This window comes from Melanotaenia boesemani, chromosome 10 (genome assembly GCF_017639745.1).
Source record: "Melanotaenia boesemani isolate fMelBoe1 chromosome 10, fMelBoe1.pri, whole genome shotgun sequence".
NCBI classification, from domain to species: Eukaryota; Metazoa; Chordata; class Actinopteri; order Atheriniformes; family Melanotaeniidae; genus Melanotaenia; species Melanotaenia boesemani.
In genome coordinates this window covers 4,140,910-4,153,481 of record NC_055691.1, presented here as the reverse complement: position 1 = coordinate 4,153,481, position 12,572 = coordinate 4,140,910, and the positions used below count along the sequence as shown (strand labels likewise).

At 36.1% G+C, this 12,572-nt stretch overlaps 1 protein-coding gene across 2 annotated transcripts in view; it reads left to right on the top strand.

Moving 5' to 3' along the window:
- The window catches only part of cadps2 (Ca++-dependent secretion activator 2), a 224,303-nt gene that overhangs the window by 178,014 nt on the left and 33,717 nt on the right, over positions 1-12,572 (top strand). Inside the window, exons 25-28 of one of the 2 annotated variants that reach the window (XM_041996779.1) lie at positions 6,003-6,017; positions 8,521-8,595; positions 9,273-9,356; positions 9,518-9,550. In XM_041996779.1, the coding sequence (XP_041852713.1) occupies positions 6,003-6,017; positions 8,521-8,595; positions 9,273-9,356; positions 9,518-9,550 (207 nt within the window). The remainder of the gene's footprint in view (positions 1-6,002; positions 6,018-8,520; positions 8,596-9,272; positions 9,357-9,517; positions 9,551-12,572) is intronic. The other variant, XM_041996780.1, reaches the window with a different exon arrangement.

Here is a 12,572-nt window from a genome sequence, read left to right as displayed (position 1 = left end):
TCAGTCACAAAAAAGAAAAGGATTTCATTTGCAGCAGATCCAGTGATTCATCTTCTCTATTCAGGTTTCGTCCTCCTAAAGTCAATAACCATCCCCTTCTTCTAGTTTAAATTTAGAAGGAGACAGTTCCTGCTGCTCCAGTCCCTGAATTCCTCCTCCTGTCCATCTCTGATACATCCAACCACCCGGAGTTGTCAGAGTATTTCTGCAAGTGGCTGGATTAGTATTTAAAATCAGAAGTGTACATGGTGGAGAGGAATGGTGACAGGACCATTATTTTGTGCTGTAAGAGGGAAAGTGTCTACGCTGAGTGATGGTGCCTTACTAAGAAGTGGAGTTTAAAAATTAAGAAAGAACTAAATTAAGTGATAATAAGGGAAACAATGAAAATATGTGTGAATTAAAATTAATGGGGCTGTAAAAATAGATCTATATTCAAGCAATTAGAGCAATAAAGCCCCGTTTCCACTGAGCAGTTTTGTTCGGGCCAGTGTGGTCCAGTAAGCTATTTTGTGTGTTTCCATTATAAAAGGGGCCAATACAACCTAACCATACCGCACCATCTATGGACCCCCTTCCGTTGTAGGTCCATAGGAAAATGCTACGGTACACTTAAGGCAGACCTAATGGCGTCTAATGATAAAACACGTTGATTGGTGGACAGAAAAACGCCACTGCTCACGACAAAAGGAAGCGCGAAACAAACACAAGTTCATGGTTCAGGAAAAAGATGCCTGCAAACAACAGTAAAGTCTGGTCGGCTCTGGAACTACAAACTTTCCTAACTATCGTTGGCGATAGTGTAATTCAGAATGAGCTGGATGGAGCAGTGAGAAATGAAACAACAAATATCTCAGCGAATGGCAGCCAGGAGATTAGAAAGGACATCAGAGCAGTGTCGGGTAAAGCTATTAACTCGGGTTAAAAATTCTGTTATATTTGTTTTTTGTTTTCTTTTTCAGGTTTAAATCTGTTAGATAACTTGATCATTTTAATCACCATAAAGAGTAATGTAATAAAGTAATAAAGAGTGATGATTGCTCTTTCTTTTCAGCTTCAGCTGCCAGTGTTTTATAAGGACTGTTGGGAGAATGATCTTTCAAAGTAAATATATATAAAATATAAATATATATCCTTACACCCACACAAAGGGAAAATACATTTATCACACCTATAATTACAGTAATCAGTAGTGTTCATAGACAGATATTTAATTTAGTGTTGATTCTATTCTATTCTACAGTCATTTAGCAGACGCTTTTATCCAAAGCAACTTAGATTTGAGAGTAAGAACAACACAAGCAAGAATTGAAACAAGATGGACGTCATCATTAAGTGGTAGTCAGACTGCTGTGAGTCCAGTTGGACCAGGTGCTGTCATGTAGTGCTGGAGGCAGTGCAAAACTGTTTTTTTTTTCTTTTTCTTCAAAAAAGTGTTGCTTCAATAGTTTTATCTTTCAGGGTGCTCCACACTTGGCACAACAAAGACTACTGTCTTTCCATTTTAATAATTGTAGATGTAAATGGACTTCATATTTTACAACAGTGATGAAAGATCAACACACTTACTGGAGGCCACCTGTCTGTCTGCTTTAAGCCTTTGATATCACTGAAGACGTTGCTCTTGCTTGGTGTTTTTCTGCACTAAAAAAAACGTCCTGATTTTGTTGTTGTTGTTTTTTTGTTTGTTTTTTTTGTTTTTTTATTCCACATCATTTCAACTGAACGCGTGAAACCACCCAGAAACTTAAATATTTTTACTGCACTAGTTCATGATTTTGTACCTTTTATGGATTCCTTCATTATTTAGAAATCAATCATTTTAAAACGCCTGATTATACAGTAAAGCTGAAGATATTCTTGCTTTTTAACTTAACAAATGTGTAGACAATCAGCTCTGCTGTGAGTGTACTAGTTTGTGTACTAAACTTGGTGCTGGAGGTTTCCACTAGGGGGCGCTTTTGAGAACTCAGTCCAGATATAGTTGCTGAATTTGTAGGGTGTAAACAAAATAATAAACATGTCGACAATATAGGTGGGTTAGTGTTTGGTTAATGTTTAGATCAAAGCAGAAAAAACATCATTGGTTTCACAGATAGTATGTAAGGCCTATAAAGCATGCTGTGTCTTGTCTTAGAAACATTCTGTCACTTTTACACCCTGCGACATTACATTCGGTCAAAGTGGCAGCCATGATATGATAAACTCATGTATGCATAATTAAAACAAGTTTTTGTCAGCCTAAGAACAAAAGAACATGCTGTCAGCATGACTAGAGTGAGTTAACATACAAATTGTAGATGTGTCCCATTTCAGGGGCTGCATGCTCAGCTTTGAAAGATCACGTCACAGAGGCGCAGCAAACGTCTTCCCATTTCAAAGGCTATAAATCACAGCCTCCTTTTCCCAGGCTGGGAAGGATATGTCAGGTAATCCTTCATGGCCTAGCACTTCAACACTGGCGCTTTGGTCTCTGGAGTTCCTCACATATTCAGAAAAATAATAAAAATCTGGTTAATTATCTAGTTTATTATGTAATGGAATTAAAAATGTAGTATTATTCTGTATACTCTTTATCATGTTGGCCTTTTGACAAATGCATACGTTAGAAAAAGCTGAAAATTATGTAATATTCACTCCTTGTGCAAGGTAAGAATATTTCAAATTGCATTATGTACAACGTACAACATTATGTCAAATTGAATCATGAAAATTGTTTTTAAGCAAAACAAGTAGGATATGTGCATCCTATCCTACTTAAAACCGATTATGTGCTACCAGCGTCTGTTATCGATTAATTTTAACGATGGAATAGCCGATATCCGATTTTGAAGCCGATACCAATACATGCTGATAACATTGTGCATCTCAGATATTTTTATAATGAATTAAAACAAAGCTCCCGGGTTTGTAGATAAAAATCTGGCTTTTCCAACAAACAAAACCAAATTAGAAAAACAAATTGTCCAAAATTTGCAAGGTTTGAGTTTATACATCCACATGTCGATAAAAGTTATTAACAGAGCTGTGACAGAGGCCAGCGTGGGCAGAGTCCCACCCTCACTGGAAATGGATCTGACTTACTGCCAGCAATGATTTATAATTACCACAATTACATTACTATAATGTTTCATTATTATCAAAATTTGTTACGGTGTTTTGTCCCTTCAGCCTTTCTGTAGTCAGTTCAGACAGAATATGGAAGTTGAGATTATTTATTTATTCATTCATTCGTTAGTTCGTTCGTTTGTTTGCTGAGAGTCTAGAGCTGGTCTGTTTTCAGAAAGCCAAAGTGTAACAGGGCCCTAGTACAGCAAGGTTTCGAGTGGAGCTGCTCTCCAGTGATCAGTGAAATGTTTGTGTCTGAACATCTCAAGCACAAGTCTGCCAACCTGATACAGCCTCCGTTTCTGTTCTGTTCGTTGTTCAGTAAGGCGATTCCCTGCCAATGAAAGGTTGTGTGTGAAGGGACACTTAAATGAGGAAATATGAGGTTGTTAAACTTCCTGTGTTCAGAATATATACAAACATGTATTATCCTATGACAGCCATTAGAAATGGAGAAAACATTTGATTTATGAGGTTCTGAGAGTCGTTTTCTGTTAAAAATATTCATCTGAACATATGTTTTTAAAAAAGGAGCCTTTTTCATTTTTTCTATTCTTTTCCCATTTTTCACATTTTTGTGCCATATAACACTTCTGGTATATGGCTTATTTACTTATTTATTTATTTATTTATTTATTTATTTCCTGTAGTAACTATATGGCAAAATATAATATAATTGAAAATTACATTAAATGAAAACATACATAAATTCACATCTGTACATTTTACATCTGTCCTCTTGAGAGGAACAAGGTATTTCCTTGAAGTATCTCTGAAGTTCTTTATTTCTACACACAACAAACCTACGTCTGACATGATGTTGCATTAAATGATTCTGTTTGTCAGTAGAATTTCATTCAGTTTAAAAAGTCAAATGTCGGAATAACCTTGACAGATAAACGTTCAATCTTTAACTGAAAAATGACTCTTTCTCAGGAGTTTTTAAAGGGGAAAATCTTTTATAACAATTTTCTATTCAGCTGGTTTTAACATGTTTGATTTTTAAAGCCATCAATAGAAGATGTGTTAAGACTCCCAACTGAATAATATTTCAGTGTTGGGTTTTAAAGCTATAAAGTGTTGCAGAGTCTCACAATTACTGTTTTATTCAGTACCAAAATGAAATGTGTGTCTGGTGCTGGACAGCCGGACTTTTAACATGAAGAACTACTGGTCTTTGATTCATTATTTTCAAGTGAAAATTGAACATAGTTGCCAACCAGGGACGGGAATGACCCCAGAATCTCCTGAAAATAAGATACCATTAATTTACTGTTTCATTATTTCAATACTGATATGCTTTTTTCCACTAAAGGAAAGTCAATGGTTTGCATAAATGTCTTTACTACAAGGACAATATGAAATATGAATTAAAATCTTATAAAATATATATTAGTGATTAAACTGAATAAATATAAGATTAGAAAAAAAATGTACAACTATAATAAAATAATTTGTATAAATTTATATAAAATTAATTATTTTCCATAATAATAATAATAATAATATTAGTAATTGGCAGCACTTTAAAGCGGAAGTTAAATTTCTCTCCTTGTGTTGCCTCTGTTAACATATTTGTTGCCATGGTAACACACGGAGTTGCCTTTTATCTTGAAGTTAACGTTGTAAGTTGATGCTTTCATTAACTTTATCCAATAACTTTTGGTGTCTGAACTACAGACTCCAAATAAGCCAAACATGGCCTAATCAGGTTAATCAAGTCTGCACAAGCACTTAAACAACGATTCAACTTCATGACTCGTCTGCAGTTTATCACCAGAAAAAAAAAAAACTGGTTTGGTTTCAACTTTAAAGCGTGTTTTCCTCTATGTAGAAAGAACACGTTTGTTTTAACTTAGCATTTATGAAGTTGACACTAATAGATGTAGTGAAGGGCCGTCTGATTTCTACGATGCAGTAAACACAGACGGAAGAAGTTGTTCAGCAGTGGACACAAGGCTGACGGATTCATTGTATATTCATTGTATTGCAGCTCTAGAAAAAGTGAAAAAGCAGCGTCTGTTTCCGGTGTAGCATCGTAACTACTGCCTAAATACTGGCTGATAAACGAGGAGGAGCAGGTAACGAGAGCAGCCTCCAGCCAACTCACTCCGTGTGTTTGAGCCACCCCTGGAGGCTGTCCTAGAGGAGGTCCATGTGGAAAATATATCCATCACTGCTGACGAAATTACCGTTATGAGAGACCGCTAGAAAAAAGAAAAGCAAACAAGATGTTTACATCTGGTTTAGCCATCGGCTCCAATACAAATGCTACATGTCCTCCATGCAGCGGGACCATGTTTACTTCCTGACTTAGCACCCCTTGCTGCAGTTCACCCTTCTTCCTCTGTCCCGCTTTACTGCCAAGCAACAACCCAAAAAAGAAAAAATATAAATAGGATATTTTCCTATTAAATTTTATACACCCACCACATGATTGAGGAAAAAATTTAATTTGGGGGGAAAAAAATCTAATGGATTTCATCAGGCAATAGTAGGGCTTCCAGAAAACACCTTGCATGATTCTGGCTGAGATTTCTAAACACACCTGCAGTAAAGCAGAGGTCCCATCCTAATAAGCATGTTGCTTCATGCATTATGGACAGTCAGTAAACATCTGCAACTCACCAAACCCAGCTGTAATAAAATGTGGTACAGAAATTAATGTAGCTTAATAAATGTGCAGTAATATTTATCAATAAAGGTAATTGTAATTAATTCATATGCAGTATTACATCCTGTGGTTTTACCAATCCTAGCATTTAAAAGTTTAGTGAGGAAAAATTTGTTTGCATGTGACGTGACAGCTCACTCTGTCTGTCTTCTTCTTTTTGCCTCGTGTTCTTCCCTGCCCCTCATGTCCATCCATCTGCACATCTTTGTTTGAATCCCAGAATGACAAACAGTGGGTAAGTCCCTCCATCTACTCATTACCTTTTCTTCTGCTCACACTTTCCCCACACAGTAAACATTGTTCTTTTATTTCAAAAGCTAAACATCATCCTACTCCAAATCTTGTTTTGTAATTTAGTTGTCCTGCTGATCCCTGTGTTTTTCTGGATTGTACATTTTCTATCTTTAAAATAACAGAAGGAAAGGAAGATGAACCTGTAGGGAATAAATTAAAACACCTTTTTCTGGGTCAGATGTCTTGATTTCAGGACACCCTTTGACTTCCTAACTTCATGGATGAGTTTATGATGAAGGCACTGAAACTGCTGCAACAATTACCAGGACTGTATTCATTTTATTTATTTTTTTTTCAGTATCTTCTTCTTTACTTGGATCCCCATTAGCTTGCAGCAACCAGCTGAAACTATTCTTCCTTCGGTCCTTTAATATATGTCCTTTTAATTCTATATGGTCAGATAAGATAAACCTGGTTTATTTCTTTGGTTGCAGTGACTCATGCTGACATTGCGTTCACTACCTCAGCTGCACACATTTAAGGACATAGGAAGCTGAAACACTCTGCATGCACAGTGTGCATCAAGGCAAAAAACAAACATTCATTTTCAACCATGTCTGCGTCACAGATACCTGTCTGGTTAGCATGATTTCCCTGTAGATTCATCTACTTACTGGTTATGAAGAAGCAAAGTTGTTGCAAATGAGATGAAGCAATAAGTGTCCAAAGATACAGGAAAGCAAGAGTGAGCAAGATCATCATGAAAGGTGGAGAGGGTGAGGACTACGTGACCTTTAGAGCTTTATAAATAATTTTTTTTTTTTCAGTTTTTGTGCAGTTTTCTCATCAGAAAAGAAGAGAGTGAATCATGGGATAGTTGTCATATTTATTTAGCGTGGATATGTGCTATGCAGCACTCTGTGTTCCCTTCAATATGGTGGGAAGAAATTATTCAGAAATTATTTCTTGTACAAAATCTTTATTGAGAATAATTTTATTTGGGTCGCTGTCTGTTGGATTTTTCATTGTTAAAAAATATATTTTTTTAAACATTTCTCAAGGAAATTGTTTAAATATATATATAATATAACATAGAAGTAAACTGTAACTTTGAACAAAAGAAAGATTATGTCAATAATGTCCTCACATTTAAAATGGGCAAAATTATTATATTGTCCATTATTACATTATTGGTTATTACACACTTTCATGTGTTATTAATCAGGTTGAAGAAAGTGAAAGTAGTGATGTTGGCAGACCCTTTGAGCAGGATCCAAACCACCAGTGTGCATTGGTCTCCATAAATAATTTATTCCCTCATTGTTTTTAGGAAATTGAAGAGGCGAGCAGAACATCTGTAAAAGGAAATGTACTCAACAGTTAAATCCCCCTCAAAAAGTCCTGATTATTATGTTATAATTAGTTTACTTTCATATTTCTTGCTGAGGTCAGAGATGTTGTGATTTCACCAGATTCAGATCTGAAAGATTTCACCAAACTGAAGCAGCAGCAGCTCAACAAGCAAATAAATGTCTTCAAAAGAAATAATTGTTCACTTCAGGTTTTGCTTCTATGCCAAACACCAAACAAGTTCCCCTCCTTGCTTTTCATGACCGTGGTCGTAGGAAAAGAGGCAGCGGTGTTAATTGAGGTAAGAAGAGGAGAAAAAGAAAAGCCCTCAAGATTAGCCGAGACGATCCAGCTGAAAGAGAGCTGCCATTTTGCAGACTTGTGGACAAGAAAAAAAAAATAAAATAAAGAATCTAAATTTGGCAGTGACCTCCCAGGACCTGCAGTTTGTCAGCGATCTGTGTGCTTTGTTGATTGAAATTTTTAATTTGGGTGTTCTTTAGACAGCCAGTGAAAGGGCATTGTTGCCAAGAGATGAACTCCCCTGCTGCTGCTGCCATTCAGCACTCAGCCCCAGCCTTTTTCTTCTTCTTCTTATTCCTTCAAGGGAAAAGGTGCCATGAATATTTTTTCAGGGGTGGGGGGGCAAACAAGACATGAAATGGCAGATTAATTGAATCTTGTGTGAGCCTTTGGTCCTCGCAGCTGGACCGGTGCTTTAGAGGAATACAAGGCTGCTCTAATTGTAGGGAGACACACAAAAAGTATCCTTCAAATTCCTTCGCTTTTCCACTGCAGACGGGAATGTTATTCAGCCACATAATGCATCCTATTAGCTGCTTAACTCAGCAGTGTTACATGGATGGGAAGGTTTTTCATGCCTTACCATGTTGGGAGGGTGTCTGTGTGTATTTGTACAATTGTGTGAGTGCGTTAGAAAAGCTCATACCGAGTGTTGTGGATTTTAATTTCTGGCTTGTACAGCTCAGACAATGCTCTGTGTATCAGGCCGGCGAGGAGTCATTTTATTATTAACCTTTGTATCCCATCAGCTTCCGGAAATAATGAAATGGTGCTTTCTTTTTTTTTTTTTTATTCTCTCTTAATGCCTGTTCCACAAACATGTATCTCCACCAACAACAACCCCCCCACAGCAACAGTACCACTCCAAAATCGATGTTCTGATTGACGAGGCTTTCAAAGAAATGATTTCCTCCCTGGTCTCAAAGGTAAATTTTGTTTTTTTCCCTCTACACAAATCATTTAATAGATCTTTTACTGCTGTTAAATTTATTATAGTTAATCTTATATTTTATTTACTCATTTATTTATTTATGGTAGTAATAGACTTTGTTCATTTTTTTTACATTATTTTAGCTCTTTTTAATCCATTCATCTTATTTTATGCATCATTGATTTAATCTATTTCAACTTTTATTTAATTTTTACCTATTATTTATTTATTTATGGCAATGATGGACTTGGCTCTCTTTTTAGACGTTTTTTACTGGTTTTTATATCGAATTTATCTTATTTTTAATTTCTTTAATTGAATTAAATTTAGTTTTTGTTTGTTATAGGGGCTGACTGCCTTAGTTTTTTAGACATTTCGGTGTTTTAAAATCCATTTTGTCTTGTTTTTCTCATCATATATATGATTATCATTGTATAAGAATGTAATAAAAATAACATACTATTAAAATAATTTAAATTTGACAAGACAAAATAGAAAATTGATTTTTTTCTTTTCTTATGTCTTTGCAAGAAATAAGTTACAATTTTATGACTTTTGTCACATTTTCTTATACTCATAGTTTTATCATACTTATAATTACTTATGTATAAGTGATTGTGGGAATATAAAGGATAATAAGAGGCTGTTTCTTGTTGGGTCTCCTGCCAACAGTTCACTACAGTTTTAGACGGTGTCCTCTCCAAGCTGTCCAGATACGATGAAGGAACCTTCTTCTCCTCAATCCTCTCTTTCACAGTGAGTAGAAATCTTTTTCTTTTTTAAAGTAGAAGGCTTCACACTGTTGGCTTTACTGTTCGCAGAGACATCTGCTGAAACTGTATCCTCACAGCTGAACTTCACTATCATCCCTCTTCTTCCTCTTCCTCTTACTTGTCCTCCTGCCTTCCTTCTGAAAGGTGAAAGCAGCTGCCAAATACGTGGAAGTCCCTGTGAGTCCGTCCGTCTGTCTGCTGTTTTATTCTTCACCATGTCTTTCACAAATGAGTTTTCTGGAAATGCAAAGCTGCTCTTTGCATTAAACCAAGCTTAGGTAGTAACATTTATCATTGTTCCATCTGCAACATGCATACATGATGAATTTCATCCTTGCCCTTGGATATGTGTTTTAGGAAGTAGTTGGTCTGCAGGCTGCCGCCACATTTGGGTGTTTGAACCGCAGTAACGTGGCAAAGCTCCGAAGCGACGAGGCTGTAACGCCATGACGTGCTGAAAGTTTAAAACGGAGTGTTTTTTTTCTTCAGAACTGGATGAATAACCAAAGTATAATTCCTCTGTGAGCAACAGTTTTTTACATTTTACCATTTTCATCCCTTTGACATGAATTCTGTCAGATTTCACGAGCACATGGTACATTTATTAAAAAAATATCTTTTATAATCAGACTTTTAGAGTTTCATTCAAAGACAAGATCAGGGACTTCCTGTTGAAATGAGGAACATATAAATGTGGATGTTGAAGTGGTTGATGGGCTTTTTCTTGGTGCTTTCTTTACTCCAAACATGATTTGTAGTTCAGATCAAACTTCTTCATTCATAAACTTCTGTGCATCTCAACACAAAATGTATCAACGAGAAAAAATGCTGTGTTTTCACACATTTGACAACAGGCAGCTGTGATTCCCAAATTATGAAGGTACTTGGAAATATTTTGACTGCAGTATACAAGGCAGAAAAAGACCTAAAAACTAAACAGGAGAGAACCACAGAGTGTGTGTGGGAGGAAAGTTCATGACTTCGTCCAGTGGTAAAACAGTCATCTGTTTTCCTTCAGTTCAACTATTACTAGGCTTCTGGTACTACTCCTACTTCTTTTTTAAAAAATGCATTTATTTAATGTATAATGGTATTATTTGTTTCATTAGTGATTATTTTAAGTGTTGACCAAAGGAATTCTTTACTTCAAAACCCCAGTGCTGTACTTTAGCAGATTTTCTCAGCAAGTCCCCTCGAACGATGGCTAATTCAGCATCCATCTTGACCCTCTCTTGTCTGAAATTTCTTCAGACATTAAAAGTCAGTCTGATGTTGACTTTTTTCTTATGTCATCCTCTGTCCCTCTTTCTTTCTTTCGTCCCCTCTCGTCTTCCGATAATGTCCTCTTGTCTTTCCTTGCGGAATCAGCCACGGTGCGCGTCCAAAACAGCCAGTGTGTTGATATCCAGTTACAGTGTGTGAAACAGTGATGGACTGCGAAAAGCCGTTCTAACACCATGCACTGGGATGGAACAAAAAGTGAAGTGTGATTTTTAAGCCTTCGGGAATGTACATAATAAGTGTCATCGTGTCCTCAAAACAAGTCAGAAGCACAAAGTTTTAAAGCCGAAAGTTGGAAAGCTAGCTGGTGCTTCTTTAATAGGCAAAGCCTGTTTAGCTTTTTAAGCCTTTTCTTTATTAGTTTTATATATTTTTGTCAACATTAAGATTTTTATTTATTTATTTATTTTTTACAGTTTTGATGTTAAGGTTTGGTTTGGTGTAACCTCAGCTTACATTTCAATATATATTTCTCATTCACCGTTAGTTACATTTTCCTTATAAAGACAAAACAGCTTTTGTGTAATAGTTGTTTACGTGTCATATAAACATTTAAATTAATCATTTTCATTATTTAAACCAGTTGTGACTTTACTAGTGAGATTGTGCAGAAGGTAAAAACCTGCCTTTCTATAGTAAGCATGGAGGACACAGCCGTCACTTTTACACAAACTTGAATAGAACTGTCCCACGGATAAAACTGACCTGAAGTCTGGTGCACTCAGTTTCATGTGAGCTCCATTATATTATGCATACGTATATTATTCAAAAAGATTGTATAGAACCACAAAATGCCAGATGTGAGAACATCCTGCATCAAGTCACCAAATGTTAGATAGGAGCAGCAAAACAACCTTACTTGACCTTTTTAATCCCTCCATGCCCTGCTGCGATACCTCCCAACTTTCCCATTATGCTCTCTGGTTCCCCTCCAGACTTCCTTCCCAGCTGCCTCCTCCCAAGTAATTATAATGTAACAGCTACCTTGGCCTGTTGGTCTTTTATGTGGAGGAAACCTGACGCAGGTAAGCCTCTTTTGGGATGAAGAACAGGAGGTTGAGCCACTGAGAGGCCTTGCTATTATGCTCCACCTTCCTTGTCATGAAAAGATAAAGCTTTCATCCTCAGCCTTCCACTTTTCATTTATTCAATTTGAGACAGAAAATAAGCACCTAATATTAGATTTCTTTCATCCATCTAGCTCTACATTAAGTGTAAGGACTGTATGGCATGAAGTGATTTTTGAGTCAATAATGTTTAGGACTTTTGGACAGTGATTAACGTAATTAAATTAAATTCCAAATCCTGAATTACTTTTTGATTTGACTTATAATGGATTGATTCAGTTGACATTTATTACTTTTAGTTAACAAAACATTAGGTCAGATCATTTCTTTTCTTTCTCAGTATTGTTTAAGTATCAATGAAGCTAGCAAATGAACCAGTGGGGATTTATGAATATCTCAGTCAACAATGTAAGAAGCAGGTACCAGCTCTTCAGGATAAGAGAATAATTATCATTTTAGGCAGGTAATATTAAAGGTCATAACTAAAAATATTCAGGAGTTTGTTTAGTTTAACATTTCTTCAATCTAAGTTAATATTAGCAAGAATTATATATATATATATATATATATTTGTGTTTATCATTTTAAGCTTTTACTGTCATTTTTAGGAGATTTTTGGGAACAGTAGCTATAATCACCACTTTTATAGAAACACATTATGTTATAATGAGTAAAATGCCAATGGAAAGGCTGTTAGATGCGGGAGTAGTTGACTTGAGCTTTTTAAAGCCCAAATAATTCTGTCCATCCATCCATCCATCCATCCATCCATCCTCTTCCACTAGTCTGGGGTCAGGTCGCGGGGACAGCAGTCATAGCAAAGAAGCCCAGACTTCCCTCTCCCTGGCCAC